This window comes from Mirounga angustirostris, unplaced genomic scaffold (assembly GCF_029215605.1).
Source record: "Mirounga angustirostris isolate CCGP_5_RB_7025 unplaced genomic scaffold, mMirAng1.0.hap1 SCAF_12, whole genome shotgun sequence".
NCBI lineage: Eukaryota > Metazoa > Chordata > Mammalia > Carnivora > Phocidae > Mirounga > Mirounga angustirostris.
Window position 1 is genome coordinate 10,739,918 of NW_026991720.1, and position 24,364 is coordinate 10,764,281.

Genomic DNA, 24,364 nt, shown 5'->3' on the forward strand with positions numbered 1-24,364 from the left:
CTTTTTGTACTAAGTCTTCAAAATCTAGTGTTTATTTTACACTTGGAGCAACACATCGCAGCTGAGACTGGCTGCGTTTCAGATGCTCAAGCACACAGTGGCCAATGTCTACTATACCGTATAGCTCTAGACTGCTCTCCTTGAGAGTTGGAACCGTGTCTGGTTATTGCTGGCTGGGCTTCTGGCTACAGCTGATGCTCATTCGGTACCTGCCGACAGATGAAAGAATGAATGAGTAAAATCTATCGGGAGGGTTATGTAGATTGATGCCTATCCCTAGTAATATCAGTACCCCCTCCTGGGAGAACTGAGGCACACACAGCTAGAAGGACCCAGTATCCAGTCATAAAGTAGGGCAGTGGTCAGCTTCGTAGAGATGAGTTGTTGAGGATTTATTGCAGAGGACAGCTGGGCAGGAGAATTAAGAAGGTGACCAGTCTCCATCCGTGTCTGCTTTCCAGCTGATAGACCCTGATCCAGAGCATTTGACAATCAGTATCTTTCACTTTTGCTGGTAGATGAAGCTGCTTCTACTACAGTAGTCATAATCAAATTCTTAATCAAGTCCTGTGCACACCTATTTAATACAAATGGAAGCTAATGCATCTGCTTCAGTTTCCTACTCAAAAAATAAAATTTTCCTTGGTGTAAATTGATAAAGTCAATGTGGATAACAGTTCAGTATTGTGTAGTAAAATTAATAATGTGCATATACTATGACCCAATAATTATCCATTTAGGTATATACCTTGAGAAAATGTTTCATATGTGTACAAGGAGGCATCTAAATGATAACTGCAACATTTTTTAAAATAGTTAAAACATGTAAACCACCTAAGCACCTATTAATAGATCAGAAATATTTTTGACACATTTGTAAACTCTATACATTTGTAAACTCTGAGTGAAAAAACAAGTTTTGGAACATAATTTTTTGAAAATTAAAAATAACGCACGTCACATATGTGATGCGTCACAGTGTGGCTCTTTGATGCAAATGTATACTATAAGAAAGTTTGGGGAAAAAAAACAACTGTAAGGGGTAAGCCCTTATGTCCAGAATAATGATAAGGGACATGGAAGTAGGTCAGGCATTAGAGAGGTAGTAATAGAAACTCCCATAGTCCTTTAGATAACACAAAGCGCTGAATGAAAACAATTGGCAATTCTAGGTGGAGGTCACAGAGGTGTTCTTTTATTCTTTGCTGTATTTTAAATTGTTCTTGATTTATAAGATACATTCTACACTTTCAGGAGGATTTCCTTCTGGTCTGTACTATATCTTTTTGAAAGTAATTTAGGATTAAAAATTCTCGGAATATTTTTCTTAGTACACTTCATATGAATTATTTCAATTCTTTGCTGAAAAAGGATGCACAGTTGGAGAAGTGTTCTTTTGATGTACACAAGTACAAAAGTGCGTTTTATAACTGAACTTTGTTCCATCTTTCAGGCTAGAATTTTAATCCAAATCAAATACCTAACAAACTCAGAGTCCCACAGGACATTTTGTAACCCTCTTGAGTCAAGACAGAAGGTACTTTTTAAAATCTAGACTAGCCTGAGCCTTCCAGAGACGTTTGGGCTGTGGTGTGTTTCCGTTAGGAAGTCCTTACAGAATGCCTACACGCGTGCAAGCTGCTGCGTCCAGCTGAGGGTGGCAGGAGGTAGTGAGGAGGAAAGTGGAAGAAAGAAGGAAATGGCGCCTTGAGATGGTGGTTGGGGAGTGTTTTGTCCGCAATCTGTGATCCTTTTGCACTGCCCTCCGTATCCAGTTTATCAAGCCAACAGTCACTTCCACCTCCCGAATGTATCTTGAGGTACATTCATTTCCCCCGGCCTCATGAGCTGCCCTCTCTAGAGAAGCCACCATCTTCCGCCTAACTAATTCCATGACTTCCACTCCTGCCTCTCTCTAATCTGTTCCCACAGAGAACTGTCTTCAGTATGTAAGTTAGATTACAACAGACTCCAACTTAAAACCCTTAATGACTTCCCTTTACACTTAAGCAGGTCATGGTATAGAACAGAGTTTAATGTGCTCTTTGACTACCTCTCAACTTTATCTCTTAACAGCTATTCCCTTATCTGACTAAAGGCCAAAGCAACTGGCCTTTGTTTAATTACTTTAAAAATAAGCCTTTTCATATCTTGATAATCATGCTTTAAAAATTAAGATGAATTTTATCTCTAACAGTGCTCTGAGCTTACAAACCAGGAAATGTGGTAGTGAATAAAGCACTTATCCACCCCCTTGAATCACCTTGCTCTTTAATTGTGCCTCAAACATGGTAGTGATTCTTGGCCTGAAGAGTTTCTGGGTAGTCACCTCTTGCTTTTAACCTGAACGCACGGATTCCTCCTCTTTCCGTCTTTTTCTAGAAGCACTATCCCTAATTCTTGTTTTCTACTCATAGCCTTCAAACAGCTCCCCCACCTCTACTTTTTTTTTTTTTTACCCCCTAAGAAGGAAGGAGAATTAGATTATAATTGTACTCAGTTAGAAAATGAGCATAGTCAAGTTGTAAGATTATAATATGAAATTTTTACATTATTTGGTAGTAATAATTATTTCTCAGTTTCTAATTATTTTGTAGTAAGGCCCAATTATTGAAGTTAACCTATTATTACCACTTAGATTTAATGATGATTGTTTAAGAGAATAGATTTGTTTGCTAGAAACTCTCAATAAATTGTGTTAAAATATTTTTATAAAGGTATCAGAGGTACTAGCAAAAGTACAGACATTATCTGTAGGTTTTTTTTTCTTTATCTACAAAATAAGATAAATGTTAATCACTTTCTTGTGTGACAAACATCTGATTTTAATACATTTCACTTTTGATATGTGCAACAATAAATCTCTCATTTGAAATAGGTCTTTCATATAAGTTCTGAGGTCTGTTAACACTGATTCATAAGAAAAAAGGAGAGGGGAAGGAATTCTGGTACCAAAGCAACAGGCAAAGGATGCAGATTGGTTCCAAACCTCTCTGCCTTCTGTTAGTTACCTATTTGCATCAGCAAAGTGATAAGGCTTTTATTTTTGCTAAGTGGACCAGGCCCCATCATTGTCCTTTCCTTCTATTTCAACTCTTTTAGTAGTTCTAGGCATTTTGCCAAGATGTCCATCGACAGGTGAATGGATAAAGATGTGGTATATATATACAATGGAGTATTATGCAGCCATCAAAAGGAATGAGATCTTGCCATTTCCTCATTCATACAGATTTGCCACCTCTCCTTATTTTGTTACCACCAGCTTACCCATCTTTGTATATTATGAAGTGAACTGAGCTAATAGAAGTTGTCGCTTTTCATGCTCACCATTTAGGGTGCTTTCTGTGCAGTGGTGGTTCTTATCTGACTTGGGAGTTGATGGGAACTACCCAACGGTTCCCAGAAGACGGTCAAAAAGACCTGGCTTCACCTTTTGGGACTGGTGGCAATAATACAGTAATGGGGACAAATGAGTATGAGGCACAAATAGGGTGTGGGATCATGCTAGATTACCCAGAGTATCCTAGATATCCAGTCATGTAGAAATTATATGAGAAGTCTGAAGGTTCAAAAAGTCTACAATAGAGGTTAAGATGGTAGATTTGTTTCTGGAATAGAAATGAAGGCAATTTAGTTAGGACATGAGTTGCTTTGTTAATTCACCAGACTTTAGTAGCTAGGTAGAATGTAGTTTCTAGGTGATAGTCTTGCTTTTAATTTGGAAGTTTAGAGAATAGCAGTGAACAGTCTGCCTTAGAGCTGGATATTGTGGGATTATGGGCAGCCTGCTGAAGTATAAGTGGTCCTCCATTAAGAGTACTGGCTCTTTACTGGGAGTGATTTTGTCCTTGAGGGACATTTGGCATTGTCTGCAGATAACTTTGGTCATCACAACTTGGGGCTGCTACTGGCAGTTAGTGAGTGGGTGGAGGCCAAGGATGCTGGCAAATGTTCTACGAGGTACTGAATGACCCCTCACCACAAAAGCCCAAATATGAATAGTGTCGAACAACCCCATGTTATAAACACCAGCAAAGGTCAATTGTATGTTTTCTTATTCACTGTAGATGGAGCGTACATATTTGCCACCTTATCCCTAAAGAATAGCCAGTCTTTAGTAAAAATTGAACGGCTGAGGATGTACTCAGCCTCGTTTTTAACAACTCCCATCTCGACAAACATGCATATGCTAGCTTCACATATATAAGATCATCTTTTTCTGTGCTGCTTAGCTATTTGCAGTTTTTACCCATTATGAGCTTTACTCGTCTTTTTAAAAAATGTTCCCTGTGCTACTTTAGAATAGACAGTTTGATGTTTGGCTGTTTTTAAGATTTTTTAGTAATGAGGTATTTGGTATCACTTGGTGTTAAAGAGCTACCTGATTTTAGACTTTATAAATTGCATCAAGGATAACTGAATGTGATACTTTATCACCATGGTACATAACTAGGAGGGGAGGAGATAGAAGGTGGAAGAGAGAAAGGGTAATAGAATTTACACAGCAGCATTTGCCTATAGATAGATAATAAAAATCTTCATTATATGGCATGAACCAGATCATTAGGACTAGCACAGAACTATGCATATAGATGCTCGATATAAATACCCCTTGCTTTTATTTGAAATAAGGAAAATTCTGTGCTACTGACTTGACTAAAATTTAAAGAGCATGCCACTTTTTGTAGGATATTACAAATAATGTGAGCTTCTTAATAACTATAAATAAATATACTATGAATAAAACCTTTGATCTAAAACGGAGTTATCTAAACAGCAAATAATTACACATTTCAATACTCCTATGAGCAAAGTAAATTGTTGCTATCTCTCTCAGTATTTATTTTCATGAAATCCTCTGAATGAAAGTGTTTCCACATGAAGTAATGTCTTGATAGGAAAAGCATGCTTATCCATTTCTGTTAACCATGTCCATGGTTAACCATGTCCACAAACTAACCAATTTGGACCATAATCAAAGCTTTGCTGGTGATAGTCTATTATTAGTATATACTATCTACAGAAATATGCAGCTTCTCTTGAGGGCTCCATCTGTCACAGATTCGGGACATAGTAAGGTAATATTCTCCAACTGATAGAGGGAAGATTCAGTGACTTTGAAGTAAAAGTTAACATTTGTATGTTAGGGCTCTTCCTGTTTCAGATGATAGAGAACCAAACCCAAATTGGCCTGAGCCCAAAAAGGGAATTTATAGCTTATATAATTGAAAAGGCTAGTGCCTAGCCCTTGCTATTGTTGTGGGACCCAAACAGTGCTCATGCCCTGCTTGCTTCATTCTCTGTGTTGATATAGACCATAGACCCAATCTTCTCAGTCTCAGGTCTGAGTCTCTCTGGTTGCAGGACAGTAGAAAAGGGAATGTGGAAAGTCTATTGTGATGTCATTATTTTTGACTGGATAGCAGGAGATTGTAATGGCATAGATTGGGCCATATGCCAAATCTGGATTTGGGTGTAGATTTAATGTCACTTATGGCTGAGAGTGCAAAAATAAATCTTTCTCCTAACCCTATCCTCTTTTGCAAAAGTACCACTGTAACAATATCTTATGCTTATAATTGTATAAATGTAAAAATCAATACCTGCATTATTTTATATATAGATGATTATATCTTATATGTGTTTTTTTAATCACTGATCTATATATTTAACATCCCTACCAATGGAAGATCTCCAAGGAAGATCCTATAACTTCTCTTTTAAATAACAGAAGTATCCTAAACAGACATTCTGGTTTTTTATGAAGTGTTTTAAAAAACCAAAGTGGACAGCCAGATGTGCTTAAAGATAATAGTTCATTAAAGAAAACCTTCCATGAATTCTTATATAGAATCTGTTTCTTATTAGGCTTCATTATATGGTTGTTTTTAACATGGGCAGAGAATAACTGTAGGTAAATTAAATGTTTTTAAGCAAGATGTATTTCTGGAAGAATTCATTGATTTAGAGCTTCTTGGCTGATTTAAATATGAAGTGTGAATTATTGCTAAGTGTTGTCTTTAATGATGAAAATTGGTTAAAAACACTTATCTTCAATGCAAAATGGATTAAAGATTTATATGTAAAGTCCAAAACTATAAAACTTCCAGAAGAAAACATAGGGGAAAAACTTCATGACATTGGTTTTGGCAATGATATCATGGATATGACACAAAAAGCTCAGGTAACAAAAGCTGAATTAGATAATCAGAATTACATCAAACCACAAAGCTTTTGTACAACAGAGGAAACAATAGACTGAAAATGAAACCTACAGAATGGGAGAAAATATTTGTAAGCTATATATCTTGCAAAAAACAAAACAAAACAAAACAAAAAATAACAACAGTACCTTATAGATTCAGAGAACAAATTTGTCGTTGCCAGAGGGAGCGGAAGTGGAATGGGAGAAATGGGTGAAGGGGGCCCCCCAAAATAAAAAGAAGAAAGTCTTGCAGTATGTGAAAACATGGATTAACTTGGAGGACATTAAGCTAAGTGAAAGAAGCCAGACACAGAAGGAAAAATACTGCATGGTTCCCCTTATATGAGGTAGCTAAAACAGTCAAGCATGGAAGCAGAGAATAGAATAGTGGTTGCCATGGGCTGAGGGAAGGAGCAAATGAGGAGTTGATACTCAGTTCTAGAGATCTATTTTACAACATTTACCTATAGTTAACAATACTGTATTGTTAAGCTTTTAAGAGGGTAGAATCTCATTTTAAGTGCTCTTATCATAATAAAAACAAAACAACACCATTCTCTGTAGTGCCTGATAGCTAACCTTTTTGGCATCTGTGTAGTTGTGTGTGGACTCACATGTTTATCAGAATTTCCTTATTAATGTGCATATGTTAGTGAACTGTTTCTGAGTCTCATCCAGAAGGGAACTACTTTTTTTCCCTCATGACTGGACTAACTCATATGGATGCTAGAGCTGGCTTAGGGTAGAAGTTGGGGATTCTGTGGTTTACTATGTCAGGCAGGGAAAGAATCCTGACTCAAACCAGTAATTGACAGATTAGATTGATTTCGGGTGCACAAAGACTAATTGTATCTTTGGGTACTAGGGGTAAGTACCTGTGTTGGAAAAAAACAAGATTTGGGTAATTGGAGTTATTTAGTGCTCTACGGATACAGTAAGACTTCTTCTAAATAAGATTCTGGATCTTCTCTTTCCTCTAGATTAGTTGTAGGCATCTTCAATTCAATCCTGGCAAAGTCTGACAAAATATTTGATTCCTTTTAATAATGGGGTTAGATCTGGAACTGTTCTTGTTATTTTATGTATATTTTTCCCTTTTTTAGTTATTACCATTGGTTTTAAAATTATAATTACAATATTCAAATTCCTTGTATAAATACTTTTAACAGCACAGCATGTAATGTAAAGAGTGAAAAAAAAATGTCTTCTCCATGACCCCATGCCCATTCCTCACAATAATCACTGTTAAAAGAGTTGGGTGTGTAGAATACAAAGGTGGTCTTGGGTTTGGATTAACAAACTCACAAGACATGATAGGCTTTACTCAGCACTATGTTTACTTAGCTTTAAGGAAGGGTACAAGACAGATAATAAAACTTGTTTGATACAAAAATAGTGAAGGCCTCATCATTTCCCAGGAGGAACTTTGGAATGTTCCAGTCACTCCATGTTTGGGATGCAAAAGGCCATGGATGCCATCAATTCTTGAGGCATATCCTATGCTAGTTGTTATGAGTTTCCTCAGGAGTATGTGTTTGGGGGGGAGGAGGGGGGGGGTCCATTCTGCAGTGCAAGTGCATCTTATCAATGCTGATTACTAATTACTTGATACACATTCTTGATAAAGTAACTTTTGCCTGATTCTTAATTTTCTTGGATTTGGTATATTCCTGTATGTTCTCTGAGTTGCTATTGCAAGGAAGACTTGACCAAGGGTTATTTCAAGTTATTTAAAGGGTTATATAACAATATATCTCATAAGAGATAACATACAAATACATGTAAGAGCTACCTTTTTTTTTTTATAGTTCCCTACTATGGTTATGATATATTTTACCAATATTCAACTGGTGACCCATTAAGTTCTCTAGTAGTTTTTCAGGATACACATATTATCACAATGAATATCCTTATACATATGCCCTTGTGAATTTGGGCGAGTGTTTACGTAGGCTGCATAGAATTTCTGGATCAGAGAGATGCACATTTAAATCTTCATTAATCTGCCAAACTGTTCCTCAGAGTTAACAGTGTCATCAACAGCATGTGAGAGAATTTTCCCTATGATGCTTCCTTCTAGTTTTGTCTGTTGTCTCCCTCTAGTCCCTGAAAAACCCTGTGAATTTGGTAAAATATATATAATAATTTTTATTTTACATTAGAATCAGCAGGCTTTGGATTAGCTCAAAGTCATAGGACTAATAAGTGGGTGATCTAGATTAGAATTGAAATCTTTGATATCCAGTTTTCTTTCAGTTAAACTGAAAAATGCTTCTTTGATTTATTTTACTTTTCTTACATTTTAATACTTGGAACTAATGTAATAGTCTACTGTTGAGAAAGTCAGATTATTTCTGCCCAACTTTATTCAACAAAAATTAATGAAATAGCCAATTAACCTCTCATGTTGAATGGAGCCCTTCATTATCTGTCAGTAACATTTACTTATACCAGTTTAAAAAAAATTGTTAGTTTCAGATGCATTTAATATACTTACTGGTAGTACCAATATATAAAGTTAATGACTTTAATGTATTTTGGTCTTTAGTTGTATATCAGCCTGATGCATAGTAAATAATTGCTCAACCATTGAAGTTATAATATTTGACAAATATGCAAAACTTTTGCTGTATATACGCCAATGAAAATTTTACATTACAAGATAATTCATGAACTAACCTTTATTTCTTAAAGTTTGGAACAATTTAAATGATGGAGTGAACAGATTTTTGAGGCTGATTCATTATGACTTATAAAAAATATTTTATGAAAGAGTACCTTCTACTTCTCTTTCTTTTAGTTTGTTACTTTCATTGACAGTAATACTTGCAACTCATTTTTCAAGTGCTATCAGTGAATTCATGCCAACATTATTTATGCTTGAAATACTTTATTTTTCAAATGTAATATTATTTACATATGTGGAAAGTACTTCAAACTAGCTAAAACATTTTATTACTAAAATTTAAAAATGGTAGAAAACATTTTTTTTTCTTAGTCAAACTTTATTGAAGACAAAATAGTTCTAGGGACAGACGGGAACTTGTTTTTCCTTTCAGCAGGCTTGTACCCCTACTGTCAACTGAAAGGTAATGAGAAAAAAAGTCTTTGCTCCCTTTGCCATTTAAAACAAGAATAGATGTGGACAAATTTGCTTCCTGTGATCTAAATATTTCTCTTTCCGTAAACCGCTCTAAAAGTGTCAATTTAAATTGAGGCATAGGAAGTAACAGACATTAGAGAAAGTTTTGGTATTGTGAAAGTAACACTAATCTTAACAGAGGTAGATTTACTGATAAGCAATTTTATAGATGTTTACTAAAATTAATCTCTCCCTTCCTTGTCTTCCGTTGCATTTTGTTGCTCTTATTATAGCACTCCTCAGAGTCTACAGTGCATCATGTGTATTTGCTTTGGTCTCTCTTCTCAGTTGTGAGCCTGGGGTACTAGATTGTTTGTTACTTGTTTTGCTATTGCGTTTAGGGCCTGGAACATAACAGGTGTAACTGTTGAATTCAACTGATCTTTGTAGAATAATACCACACTGTGAAGTTGACAGCTCATTCTGTTTGATGATCCTTAGCACTAAAACCTGTTTCTTAGATTTTCATATTACTTGGGTGAATCAATTTTTATTTAAAAAGATTTCATATACTTGTAAATTTTGTTTACAGATAATTGTTTCATATACTCGGAGGATAATCGCTGATAGTTTACCATCTGTTTCTATTTATCAGTCTTTTCAATCTCCCAATTCAGTTGTTCTATGCCATATTTTAGATGTGAGACCTATTTTAGCTTTTGATGCTTTTGAACTTTTAGGTTTTGATATTTAGGATATGTGCAGAATATTCTGTGATCTTCTGCAAGTTATGCTTGTGGCTTAATTTGAATTTGGCTGCCATTCCTCCTAAGGAAATGTGTATTGTAGGTAATAGGTAAAATGAGATGTCCCTCTTAAATATCATTGTAAAAATTATTATTTTTGTCATGCACTATTTAAGTAGCTTAGGCTTTCCTTGTCCAGGAACATAAGTAAGCTTTTTAGACTTCATAATCATTCTAACAAAAATGGAGGAAGAGGACCAATGTTGATTGAATGCTTACTGTGTTCTGGTATTCTGATGAACAACATATACAATTATTAAATCATTAATTACTTAATAACTCTAAGCCATATTATACCCACCTACAGATGAGGAAGCTGAAGCAAAAAAGGAATATATTTTTGCCACTTGGCCTGTTTTATTTCTGATAAAACATGAAACATAGAAAATAGTCTCACATATTATGGATTAGTAGAAAACACATTAGGACTTTTATTTCTGCCAATATGGCTAATTTGATATCTTCTACCATATCCTCCTGCTTTTAAATACTTAGACGTTTGGAGGGAAGTATTATAAACACTTTTAAATGTGTAAATTTGCAGAAAGGGAAAGGGATTTCTTAAGTGGAATGAATCGGAGAAGTAGCTCAAGAGAGTAGTGTGTTTCTTCCAAAGCTGCTGGTCCCAAGGTCTTTGCTGATTTTGTGGCTCTAGTGACTTTGGTTTTAACAGCTACATGGGGACAGGAAACAGGCTTCTGTTTGTTTGAGGTGAGGAATCGGAATCTCAGACATAATCGCATTCACTATCCTTACCCAGGATAAAAAAATAAAGTTTGATCTGAAAACTTTAGGTAAAGGATATTGAAAAAAGAAGAAAGAACTGATGCTAAGATATTGAACATTTCTAGGAAAACTGGAAATTAGAGAAATAACAACAACAACAAAATAGTAGTCCATGGACTAAGAGAATTTCAAGGAACAGTTCATCAGCCGCATCAAATCTTGCAGTGAAAGCAAGACTTAAAAGCCCCAGTTGGAGAGACAGCCAGTCTTACTCAATATCTTAGTATTTCCCAAATTTTAATTTTGTGCCACCTCACAATTTTTTTTACAGTGTTCGCACATTATCTAGATTATTAATATTGTAAAATAAACACAATGTTATGTTGATGATTTTTATTTTTAAAAGAAACTTTTTATATCAAAACAAAACATGGAAACCCATACCTGCCATAAATAGAAAACATCTGTAGAAGTTAATAAAGTAATACCATAAAGTGATACCTATGTCCTGTTGTCCCTTACTGAGCGTGAGGCCTGTCTTTTGTAAAGAAGGAAAAACAAGCTTCAAGGGAAATTGAAGACACCCTCTACACTTTCACCCTTTTACTTAATAAGAGGAATTGAAAAGGCTACAAAAAGGAAATACACTGTCTTAGGGGATTCTGTCTTGAGTGTGTGGTACGTAGATCACTTGCGCGGCAGCCTGTGCCTGAATGTGAAAAGATCCAAAGAGGAAGGCGTGACTGCGTGTGTCTCTGAGAGCCTGCTTTTTAATCATTTGTTGATCGTTTGTGAGGTACTGCTCTAAGCTGCTTATATTGAAATGTTCTTTTTTTTTTTCTATTTGAAGCTCTTTTAAGAGCCTGTGCTGATGGAGGTGCCAACCGCTTATATGATACCATGGAAGGAGAGAGGGAAAGGTACGCTTTCTTTTAGTCCGTGTCCAAAATACCACTAATTCTGCTCTTCAGGTTGTTTTATTCTCTCCTTGATGAATGATGACTATTAATGTTACTTCAAAATTAACAGAAAACCGGGCACCTGGGTGGCTCAGTTGGTTGGGCGACTGCCTTCAGCTCAGGTCATGATCCTGGAGTCCTGGGATCGAGTCCCGCATCGGGCTCCCTGCTCAGCGGGGAGTCTGCTTCTCCCTCTCCCGCTCCCCCCTCTCGTGCTCACTCTCTCTCTCTCTCTCAAATAAATAAATAAAATCTTTAAAAAAAAAAAATTAACAGAAAACCACATCAGTGAGAGAGTTGCTGAACCATGTTATGTTGTATTATTTCTTAGTTTTGAGTGTATCTCCTAGAAGAACTAGGCCAATCATACTCTTACTTAAAAACCTGTCATTCTAGTCAGTCAGAGAAAGACAACTATCCTACAGTTTGCACTCATATGTGGAATATAAGAAATAGTGCGGAAGGTCATAGGGGAATGGAGGGAAAACTGAATGGGAAGAAATCAGGGAGACAAACCATGAGCGACTTTTCACTCTAGGAAATAAACTGAGGGTTGATGAAGGGAGATGGGGGGGGCGGATAGGGTAACTGGGGGATGGGCATTAAGGAGGGCACGTGATGTGATGAGTGCTGGATGTTATATGCAGCTGAGGAATTACTGAACTCTACATCTGAAACTAATTATGTACTATATGTTGGCTAGTTGAATTTGAATAAAAAAAACTTTTTGGTAGAAAAAAACCCAAAAACCCTCATTCTACTATTTCAGAAGTTTCATTAAGTAGCATTATCAAATATCAGTATCTGTGAGGACTTTGAGCATTAATTAAAATAAAACTCCATTTAAATGAATAAAAATTGACCTCATAAAAACAAATGATACATGCTGTGGTAGAAGTGAGATTTTTGTAGTAGTGTTGAGTAAAGCTAAGTATAATTTAACTTAGTTACTTCTGAGTTATGCACACACATATATTTTAGGAGATAAATAACTTACTCTTAATGATTTGTTATCTGTGCTGTCTGGTTTTCCTGATCTTTGCATGGTGAGCTATTTTTAGATACGAGAATACATTTGAAAGCAAATTTAAATCCAGCTCATTGCCAACATGTTTATAGTTCAACCTCTTTGCAAACATAAGAATTTATAGACTAGATATAAGTAGACTAGCTGTGAAACTTAGTTCCACTTCTATCATATGTGTTATTAAATGTACTGAAATGTTTATAGTTTGAGAAATCACCTCCTTGCTGCAAAAAAATAAAATAAAAATATTATGATTCAACATACTGCAGGTGTGAATTAAATATATGTAGTTTGAAACGATGTAAAATACATCTTTATGGCATCAGAATTTTTAACTTCAGGCTCCTAATACTGGAGCTGCTCTTTGAAAGCAGCCGGTTGCTTATAGGAGGAGAGCATGCTTCCTTTGAGATTGGGAATGCTAATGTCTAGGGACTGGGTGAATTATCAAAGAATATGGCAATAGTGACAGCCTAGGAAACAATTTAAATTCTAAACATTTTATGGTTCTTTATTTTTTAACTTTATGGATTCCTCTGACCGTATTCTCTAAGACCTGACATGGACAGTGTGTTAAAAATACTCTAAACAGGGCCTGGGCTGGTTAGTTCAGGGAAGAGCATGATGCCCATGAGGCCAAGATTATGAATTGGGTATTGCGTTTCATGCCTGTAGCTGGCTTGCTGGCAAGGAATCTAGTACTGAGTACTATTTCTTTAATGGTAGGTATAGCTCATGAACATAAGTACATGAACCAGAGCTGTGAACAGATATTAACACAGTGCTTCCAACTCTGCTGTGACCATAAGAACCATCTAAAATGCTTGTGAAAAAAATACAGATTTATATACTGATTGCTCTTATTGGATTGGACTAGACACTAATAAGAAAGAGAACACACAACATTTTTATTCACATTAGAAAGCAAAACAGATTACGAGGTTTGTGGAGTGAGTACCATTATTTTTGTCCAGATTTCAAAATAACTCATTTGACTGTATATGAAGATGTTCAATAAGAAAATGTACTTTCCGTTGCTTTTCTCATTATAATAATATGTTTGCAGTGATTCATACTCTGATACTTAGGAACATGGCTGGCCTGGATAGGGTGGCTAATAGGGAGATGAGTAAACTAACTGCCTCATGTGGGAATTAAATCCTTGAAGTAAATCTCATTAAATACAAACCCTAACCAGTAATGCTAACTGGATATAGGTGACTAAACATGATTCCTATTAGTTGCATTTTTAACTGAGAAGCCACACAAAGAAAAAGGAAAAAAATCCAAGTTTTAAAAAGCCAAGTATGGTTTGTGGACCACTGCTTGGCTTGTTTGTATTTGTTTATTTAATGTCCATATCTACAATGTAATACCTTATAATTATGCAATAAAAGATGAATGTATAGAGAATCATCTCCCACTGAAGACATTTGGAATGGAAGGAAGACTGATGTAGACAGGAAGAGAGGAACAAGAGAGGAAGAGGGCTAGAGCTGAGGCAAATACCAACAGCAACTTTGTATCTGATTCTGTACCACCCTACACCATCTTCATAAATGTCCATCTTTGTTTCTACTCTGAAAGTGGCTTCTTTTAATAAATAAGTCCTAAGTGTTTTTTATTGCTGTGAAAATAATACATGTTGATTTGAACATACGTTAGTGAGTTGAGAGAAACAAAAAAAATCTGTTATTTCTTCTTAAGTAGCAAAGAGTTACATTGAGTCTACCTATTGGTTCTGCTCTTTTGAACAATAGAAAATGTGACTAATTTTTCTTGTTCAGGTGAATATAAGCTCCCTGAAGCCTACAAAATTGTGTGGGAATATTAGATACTCAACAAATACTTGTTAATAAATGAGTATTCTATTACAGTTACTCTGTTCTTTCTTCCCATAAGGTTTTGAGTAACTTTGACCCTCACATTTTGGATAAACAGATGACCTCTGAGAACTGACAGGTTCTGTTTTGGGGGTATGCTCAGTCTGGAGCATCAGACTGAGGCAGGTTGAAGACCCAGTCAGGGAAATGTAGGATGGACACCGCCAATGACAGTTGGGTCTCCGCTTTGGTTACAGATTTGAGATTAAAGAGGAGGAGGTTTTAGGAAGACTCCATACTTTGTGCTCCCATATTCTTTTCCTTTTTTTTTTTTTTTTTTCAGTCTAGGTAAGTCTTAACTTCATTTATTTGGCTACCCAGTTTCTCCAACATTATTTTTTAAATCATCTGAACTATCTTCACTGATTTCTGATTCCAACATAATATGTAGATTAGTATATTACATATATATGTGTGTACATATATATATTTTTTATTACTGAAATACAGTTGACACACAGTATTAGTTTCAGGTATGTGGCATAGTGATTCGACAATTCTATTCCCATACACTTAATTGACTGTTTTCCTAACCCCAGATGTCGTTTTTAGAAATGTGGGGTGGGCGCCTGGGTGGCTCAGTTGGTTAAGCGACTGCCTTTGGCTCAGGTCATGATCCTGGAGTCCCGGGATCGAGTCCCACATTGGGCTCCCTGCTCAGCAGGGAGTCTGCTTCTCCCTCTGACCCTCCTCCCTCTCCTGCTCTCTGTCTCTCATTCTCTCTCTCTCAAATAAATAAATAAAATCTTTAAAAAAAAAATGTGGGGTACTGTGGTGGGGTATTAGATGTCTCAGTCAGTACCCCTAATTCTGCAGCTTTAACATGATACTGACTAAAGTCCCATGTCTATATTTTGTTACTAGCCTGTGATTAAAAACTCCTATGATAGCCTCATAACATCTGCTTCCTGCCTTCTTGAAAGTAGGTAAAACCCACTGTTGGTCTGAACCAGGATGGTACAGCACAGCTTTATAGTCAGAATAATCCCAGGATGTGGGGGGAAGGAGGGAATACAAGTGAAGCAGGGTAAGATTTTCTAGGAGATTTTATGGAGTAGATTTTGTCCGTCATCGATAGGCATTGGAGGGCTCTGTTTTTTTTCTTCTTCTTCTTCTTTTTAAAATATTTTCTTTATTTGAGAGAGAGAGCGAGGAGAGAGAAAGTGCGCAAGCGGTGGGGGGGGGTAGGGAGAGGGAGAGGGAGACTCCCCACTGAGCAGGGAACCTAGCCCCAATTTGGGGCTTGATCCCAGGACCCTGAGATCATGACCTGAGCCAAAGGCAGAGGCTTAATGGACTGAGCCACCCAGGCGCCCCTCTTTTGTTTTTCTACTGACAGTTTTGTTGACAGTATAGTAGATCAGCAAAGAGTAAAATGTCCACATCAAAGAATATTGAAAGATTGTTATTTGTGGGTACCAGGTAAACAGTAAGGATTATGGGAGAGTTAAGTACCCTGCCCACCCCCACCCTCCTCTCATACCCAGTAATTCCTCTTTCTGCATCTTTCACAGATACTCTAAGAGAACAGTTTCTGCTCTGGTCAGTTTCTTTTTTTAAGATTTTATTTATTTATTTGACAGAGAGGGACACAGTGAGAGAGGGAACACAAGCAGGGGGAGTGGGAGAGGGAGAAGCAGGCTTCCCGAGGAGCAGGGAGCCTGATGCGGGGCTCGATCCCAGGACCCTAGGATCATGACCTGAGCCGAAGGCAGACACTTAACGACTGAGCCACCCAGGTGCCCCTGCTCTGGTCAGTTTCTAACCAGGGGTAGAAAAGTCGTCAACTATGGTAGTAATTACCAACGTTTTCCGCCATAGGGAGTATTAAAAACAAACATATAGAAAAGTGCACAAATTATAATGATATAGCTCAATGAATTTTCACAAAGGGTAACACATGAATAAATGGTTCAGAAATCAATAAATAGAATATTACAAGCATTGCAGAAGCCCTTTTCATGCTCCCTCCTATCACCATCTCCCCTCATAGGATACTGCTATCTAACCCAATACATATTAGATTAATTCTGGCTATCTCTGGTCTTTATAAAATGGAATCATAACATACTGAATTTTGACTAGATGGACTTTTTGGGGGATATAGAACTGATAGCTCTGTGAACCTGAAAAATGGATTAAGAAACATTGCTATAGGTTCTTAGAATTAGGGTCATGCTAATTATGGTGAGAGGTGGAAGAAGTGATGGAATCAAGTAGAAAAGAGTAGGAGATGTATAGAAACCAACAAGAATTACAAAATCAATACCACATGAACGTAATCTGACAGTATAGGAAAAGAGTTGGTATCATTCTTTTTTTTTTTTTTTAAGATTTTATTTATTTGACAGAGAGAGACACAGCGAGAGAGGGAACACAAGCAGGGGGAGTGGGAGAGGGAGAAGCAGGCCTCCCGCCAAGCAGGGAGCCCGATGTGGGGCTTGATCCCAGGACCCTGGGATCATGACCTGAGCCGAAGGCAGACGTTTAATGACTGAGCCACCCAGGCGCCCGAGTTGGTATCATTCTTAAAAAAAAAAAACAAAAAACCTTTAAAGATACATAGACACTTGTAAGCCTTATTCTATTAGAAAGTTGAGGTAAACTGGGTGCCTGGGTGGCTCAGTTGGTTAAGCGACTGCCTTCTGCTCAGGTCATGATCCTGGAGTCCCGGGATCGAGTCCCGCATCGGGCTCCCTGCTCGGCAGGGAGTCTGCTTCTCCCTCTGGCCCTCCCCCCTCTCATGTGCTCTCTCTCATTCTCTCTCTCAAATAAATAAATAAAATCTTAAAAAAAAAAAAAAGTTGAGGTAAACTGATCAAAATATAAAATAAAATAGAGCTTTGGAATGAGACAGGATCTCCCAAGAATAATCCAGTGGCAGAAATAAGAATGTGGCATTTAACTTGTTACTCATTCATTTTTATTCATTCAAACACTTATTGAATACCTTCTATGGTTAGACATTTTGATAATTACTGTGAATATATAAATGATTCCTGCCCACAAAAAAAGACCTTAGAGTAATAGAAGTAAAGAAGAAATTAGTATGCACTAGGATAGATTATAAAGCACATAATGAGAAAATTCTAGTCCAATGTGATAGGTTCTGTGACAGAGGAAAGCACAGGATGGACAATTAATCCAGAATGGGGATATTAGAAACAATTCCAAGGATCCTACTGGAGTATAAAAGGTTAGGGCCGCAGAGTGTGTGTGTGTGAGGGGGTGCTGGTGTGTGTACATGCCCGTGTGTTGACTAGCAGGGAAGAGGGAACGTTCTGTTTTGTCTCCTGGATAAAATCTAAACTCATTACCTTGAGTATCAGGGTTTGTCTTTTACTTATCATTTTAGCCAAGCTGTTTCTTCTGTTTTCTCCCTTACCTTCTCTCCTCACCGCCTGGGCTTCAGAAGAAACTTCGGATCGTTTATTTTATTAGTATGTATAAACCAGAGTGCTTTATATCTAGAGAGATCGTGCCCGTTTTGTCTGAAATCACATATAGAATTTGTTCCACTTATTTTCAGAATGTCTGATATTTACATTGTGTCCTCATTACTATCTCAATGAGTCTTTTATCATGAAATGAAGATTCTTGCCTTTGAATTCATTGGTATTTTGAGAGTAACATGAATATCCTTGCTACTTGTGTTTTCTGTGATTTTAAAGGACGCAGAGACTCTGAAACTCATCTGCATACTAGTCTGAGGAATAGCTGTGAATTTTGGTATCATTAGTATATAAGGACTTGAAATGAGAGGCGGGGATGTTGTTTTTTGGTTTCTCAGAATAATTGATGAATACAGCATCCTGAATGGGAAGTCCCACAGATGATCTAATTTATCTCAGATGCTTAAGAGCTGCTTTCTGTTGAATTTAAAAGAGTAGCATCCAGTAAAAATTCCCTGAAATTACACAGATGACCATTCATGTAAACAGGTGTTAACGAGGTGGGATGAGGGGGAACTTGTGGTGCTCAAATAGAAAAGAAGGATTCAGGGACACCTGGGTGGCTCATCCAGTTAAGCATCTGTGTTCAGCTCAGGTCATGATCCTGGGGTCCTGAGATCGAGCCCCACATCAGGCTCCTTGCTCAGCGGGGGGCCTGTTTCTCTCTCTGTCTCTGCCCCCTCCCCCGCTTTGACAAATAGATAAAAAAAAAAATTTTTTTTAGATTTATTTATTTATTTATTTGACAGAGAGAGACACAGAGAGGGAACACAAGCAGAGGAAGTGAGAGAGGGAGAAGCAGGCTTCCCGCGGAGCAGGGAGCCCGATGCGGGGCTCGAACCCAGGACCCCGGGATCACGACCTGAGCCAAAGGCAGACGCTTAACGACTGAGCCACCCAGGCGCCCCGACAAATAAATAAAATCTTAAAAAAAAAAAAAAAAAGATTCATTCCCAATCTCTTATTCCAATCAGACCATTAATTTTCTCAGTTTGGATTTCAGACTTCCTAGCTTTATATATTCTTGCAGCTTTCTTACGAGCAGATCAGTACTGCTTTTCGGAGTGATCCAGTGGGAATCAGACTGTTGTGGCTCTAAAACTCACTGTGTCCTAGCTAAGCCAACTTCAGACTATGATTTCAATAACCGAGTAATGTGGGATTCTAGCTGTTCTAGATCAGCCTCGAAAGCCCTTGACATTATCATTAAACCGGGCACACTCTTAAAGGAACCAGTGACCTGTCTGTCTGTCTCCATATGAATAACTTAACGATTGTGTCTTCCCTCTCCATTCACTGCAGATAGCGGGAATTCCATGTTGGGAACTGTGTAGTGAGAAGACACGCACAGATTTTTCAGTTAGGTTGGGATACAAAATCTGATTCTGCGACTTCATTACTATGAGACTTTGGCAAGTAATTTCACTTCCGCGGGCTGTGATTTCTCCATCTGTGACATTTCAGGGAAGGATCAGGATCTTCTGGAATATTCAGAGCAATCTTGAAGATTTGTATGAAGAAGAAATGTATTACTTGGGCTGGTTACACAGGAGTTGGATAAGCCAAGAGGGTAGAGGGTGGCCCTTCAAAGTTACGATATGATAAATTACAGGATAGTTGAATATATCTATCATCTAGTTTTGGACAATAGCTGTAAATGTTCTCTCACAGTTAATACTTTGCATGTGGTAATTGTGAAACTTCTTAGAAAGGTTGTAAGCTCTTTTCATATTGTGGTTGGAATGAAGGCATATAGTGTTTAAGCTTCTCTGGTTCTTCTTTTGGTTTTGATCATCTTTGTTCAGGTATAATTTCATATAAAATTTATCCATTTTAAGCATTCAGTTCGGTAAGTTTTGTAGCAGTATACAAGCAGTCAAGAATAGAACGTGTCCATCATCCTGAAAAGTTCCTTCCTGTCCCTTTGCATCAGCCCCCAACTCCTATACTCTGGTTCCTGAAACCTTCTAGAATGTCCTATAAATGGAGTCCTTCAGCTTGTTGTCTTATGTATGTGACTCTTTTCACTTACCAAGTGCTTCTGACATTGATCCATGTGATTGTGTATATCAGTAGTTTGTCCCTTTTCACTGTTGAGTGGTGTTCTATTATGTGGGTACACCACAATCTTGTTTGTTCATTGAACGCATTGATAGACCTGATTCTTAAGAATTATCCTTTTGGTTGGAATCTATTACCACTTTTTTCAAGTGATTCTTTGGGAGGAATGTTAGTTCTTTTAGCCAGAGCCAAACATAATTTTCAAAGTTGTCACTTCCACCCTAGAAGTGAGATAAATAGTAGTAGAGATTCATATATAATGCTTATATTCTAATGTATCTTAGTGAAAATCTTGCAAAAGCTTGCTCAGTACTGTTAGTGTTTTATGGAATAAGACAATAAATATAAAATTGTTATGGAATAAATTGGTGTCAAGGATCTGAGCGGATATTGTGATCTCAATAACCTCTAATATATATGACAATTGATTTCAGTCAACCTGTGACTAATTTTCTAGTGATTGGGATTTATTTTAACTAATGTTTATGAATTTCTTGGCATAGTTAAAAAATATATACTTTCAGTATGCTTGAACATACATAGAAAGGAAACAAGTGTATACTTGCTTAAGGAAATCCAAAGATCATTGGTTTACCTTGATTTCTTCTAAGCCTAGCCTTAAGAATTTTAATCACTTGCTTCAACAAGTTTCTATTTAAAAATATTTATGCAATCAAATTACTAAGCTCTTTAAGCATGTCAACATTATTGGGTCTTTGAATCAAAATGATGGAAGGTAAAAATGATTAGCACATTTAAAAGAAAATGTGTAATAGGAATCTTGTTATTAAAGAACCCTACACAATAAACTGTGAGGGCATATTTATCTTGAATTGTTGGTTGAATTAGTTTTATAATATATTTTAGTCTGTTGGTTATCAAATGCTATAAATCAGAGATCTCAAAGTTATCCATGCATAGCTCTGAATCATTTCAGGGGTTGGGGGCAGAATATGTATGCATAGATGCTGTGTTTGTCAGATCATGCATGAAGTCAGAATAAATTTTCAAAGCGAAATCATTTTAAGCAGCTGCAGGAAGTCAGTTTACAACTAAATTTAATCAGAGGCATTGTGCTTTATGGCTATTCTATTTCATACAGCATGTTCCTGACAAAACCCTTTTCCTTTCCTGCACTGTGGATGAGGTCTTCAGAAATAAATTACCCTCAGATGGTTTTTCAGAGAAACCTGGATCATCTGTCAAAAGTTTTGAGTTAACACATGGCTCTTTTAGTTTTGCTTTTTGAAAAGAAACTTGAATAGTTTTAGCACTTGTTACTACAATTTAAGAGCTCATGTTTTTCAAGTTTTTTGGCTTATTTTCAATATATTATTAGATTGCTGAGTTAGTAATAATTGAGAATAGTCACATAATATGTGTGTATACATATGTTTATTAAAAGGTTGTAGAATGGTCCCTGTCTGTTTGTACTTAAGTGTGTACAAAATGTACATGTACATAAATGCATGCTTGCACACATACACCTAGGTGCTTCTGTGGAGTGTTCTCATTATTAAAATTTTGGTTTTGTATTATCAGACCAAGAGTAAGCAAAATAACTCCAACAACAAGACAGCATGCATTATTTGTTGACACATCATTAAAAGACATAAAACTTGAGTTGATGGTGGACCTGAGCCAGCTGTAGCCTTCCTATTAATAAGGGTCAGAAAAGTGACAGCTAGAATTCATTTAAAGCAAGGACTAGTTAATAAATTTTTTGGGAATATACCAAAATGGCACTTATACCAAGATAAGCTCTGGACTTTCACTTACAGTTCTGGGTTAGAGATCTGAGGGGTATTTGAGACTGTATTCCTTGAAGACTTCAATTTTGCCTCTAGCCCGGGAATTCAAGAATATACTGAAGAGTCTCAGAAAGACTACTTAAAACAGAAAACATTTTACCACCCTAAGAAAAAAATCATTTTGTGTAAATATATATATGCACACATATTTGAATGTGTACATGTGTATATTATGTCTAATATGCTTATGTCTAGATATTGTATGACCTGAGCAATAGAAGAGGGCTTCTTCTCAGAAAGTCAGAGGAAGGGAACTTAAATGATGAGCAAGGAGACACTAGTGTGTAAATGCCCAGGTTGATAGGAAGTATAATAATAATAATAATAATAATAATTGCTTCTTGGCCTTTTGGCTAAGATCAAGAGTAATAATAATAATGATAAGTCATGAATATTTAAAATGTTGACTTACTCTCCAAATTGTAGAATTTAGAATTGTACTTAGCACTTCTGTTGAATGAGATCAGCTGTGCTTTGCTCAGACTGTAGGGAAGAAGGTGTTCATCCCACAGGGTTTAGATCTATGAGCTCTGTTTTTGGCTTTGGATGTCTGGTTATGGGTACCATGCATGGTGCTGACACCTGGGGTGTGCTCCGTAAGGCAGGAGGGGCCCTGGAGGGAGTGGTTGTTTAAGCATTAGTGCTTCTCAGCAATGATTATTTAAAATATTGGTGTCCTCTCTAAATATTGGTTTCCTACTCGGTCGATTATTTTAAAAACCATTGACATGCCCATTGAAATGCCAAGGAGTTAGTTTTAACATCACATGGAGATACTTTTTTACAGAACACTGTATCTGATTAACTTATAAGACCCCTATTCTAAAAAACAAACAAACAAAAAAACCTCTTTTAAAATTCATTTATAACATCCCTCTTTCTTCTGCTTTCTTCCAAGTATTATAATCCCTTCAAAACTTGGCTCATGTGTTGTGTTTCCCCAGAAGTCTTTGCTGGTAACTACCAGTTTCCGTAGACCTAAGTCAGGCAGAAATTAAATTTTTCTAAGCAATCCTTGACTATCATCACACATTATGTTGAAATTGTCTATCAGTATTTCTACTTAATTAGACAAAATTCCTTGTTCTTGTTTATCTTGGGAAATAACTCTAGCACACAGGACCAAATTTGACAAATAAAAAATGATAAATATTTTCATTGAGCAGTATTACTCCTTGTAGATAGTTTTCCCCAAAAATAGTAATTTCCTCACAGATAAGCCAATAGATGACAAATCCGGAATGAACTAGCTAAGGGTATTTGGTGGCTAGTTTTTTTGCTTTAACAGGTTATGGTCAGTGTCCTTCTGGGATGTTCTCGTACCCATTGCTTCCCTTAACATTTATCAGAACACACTGGAATCACCTCTTTGCATGTTCCTGCCAGCCTGTCACCCCAGTGAAAGCATTGCATTGTCTCTGGCTTTTTCACGCTCTCATCCCAAGTAGGTCACTATATGCTTAATAGTTAGAATGATTAGACATGCTCTTCCATAAAAATTTAATGTATTCTACTTTCATAGTATGAAAGCATATTTTTGACCCAGTAAAGTAATTCTTACTTTTATTTAAGACAAGAATCAGAGACATATTAAAAGCGCTCCTGTTAACATTGTTAGGAACTTCTTCTTCTTATTATTATTTTTTTGTATCAGTGGGGGTTCCTGGTTGTAAAGGAAAGAAAAACTCTGACCAATGTAAACAACAGCAACAAAATCAATTAAAAATATTATAATTAACAATAACTGGGAAGACTGGAGAGTTGGGCTTGGGAAGAAATATGCCAGAAGCTGGAAACCAAATCCACAGTACATTTGTATTCTTAGAACAAGTGAGGGCTTGCATTCCCTCTGTGAGCTGGACACTGGGTGCTGCTGATAAATTCCCAGTGGCTTGTCTTTTCTTGTGTAAGAGTTTATGATTGACCAAGCTGAGGTGGGTAAGGGAAAATCTGCCCAGGCCCTTGTTTGTAGGGGTGGCGTGAGTAAATACGTGACTCCTGTTTGTTTCTGGAGCCGTCTGTGCCTAGTATCAAGATTCACACTGTGTTAGCTTCTGTAAACATGAGTAGGGACAGCCAAATGCAAATACAAATACAAACAAAATCTTCACAAATGCCCCCCCCCCCCCCCAACACCTCTCTGGCTGCCAGTGCCGTCACCATGTCCTAGGATCAGGCTAAGGGTCTTCAGTAATCTCCTTCACACTTCCCCTGCCATAGGTACTTCTCTAACTTGAAACTTACTGTGATACAAAATGCCCCTATGTATGAGATTTTTTCCCCCTCATTCTCTTAATGTTGGTGAAAAGGAAGTCAATGTTTACCTATCATGTGTAAATGACAAAAAAAAAA

The 24,364-nt window shown here is 36.9% G+C and overlaps 1 protein-coding gene across 12 annotated transcripts in view; it reads left to right on the top strand.

Annotated features, from left to right (window-relative positions):
- The window catches only part of TPK1 (thiamin pyrophosphokinase 1), a 346,106-nt gene that overhangs the window by 115,884 nt on the left and 205,858 nt on the right, over positions 1-24,364 (top strand). For 4 of the 12 annotated variants that reach the window (XM_064575817.1, XM_045864109.3, XM_064575816.1 and 1 more), the window contains one exon: positions 11,670-11,739. The exons of the other annotated variants lie outside the window; for them this stretch is intronic. In XM_064575817.1, the coding sequence (XP_064431887.1) occupies positions 11,720-11,739 (20 nt within the window). In that variant the 5' untranslated portion in view covers positions 11,670-11,719. The remainder of the gene's footprint in view (positions 1-11,669; positions 11,740-24,364) is intronic. 12 annotated transcript variants of the gene reach the window in all.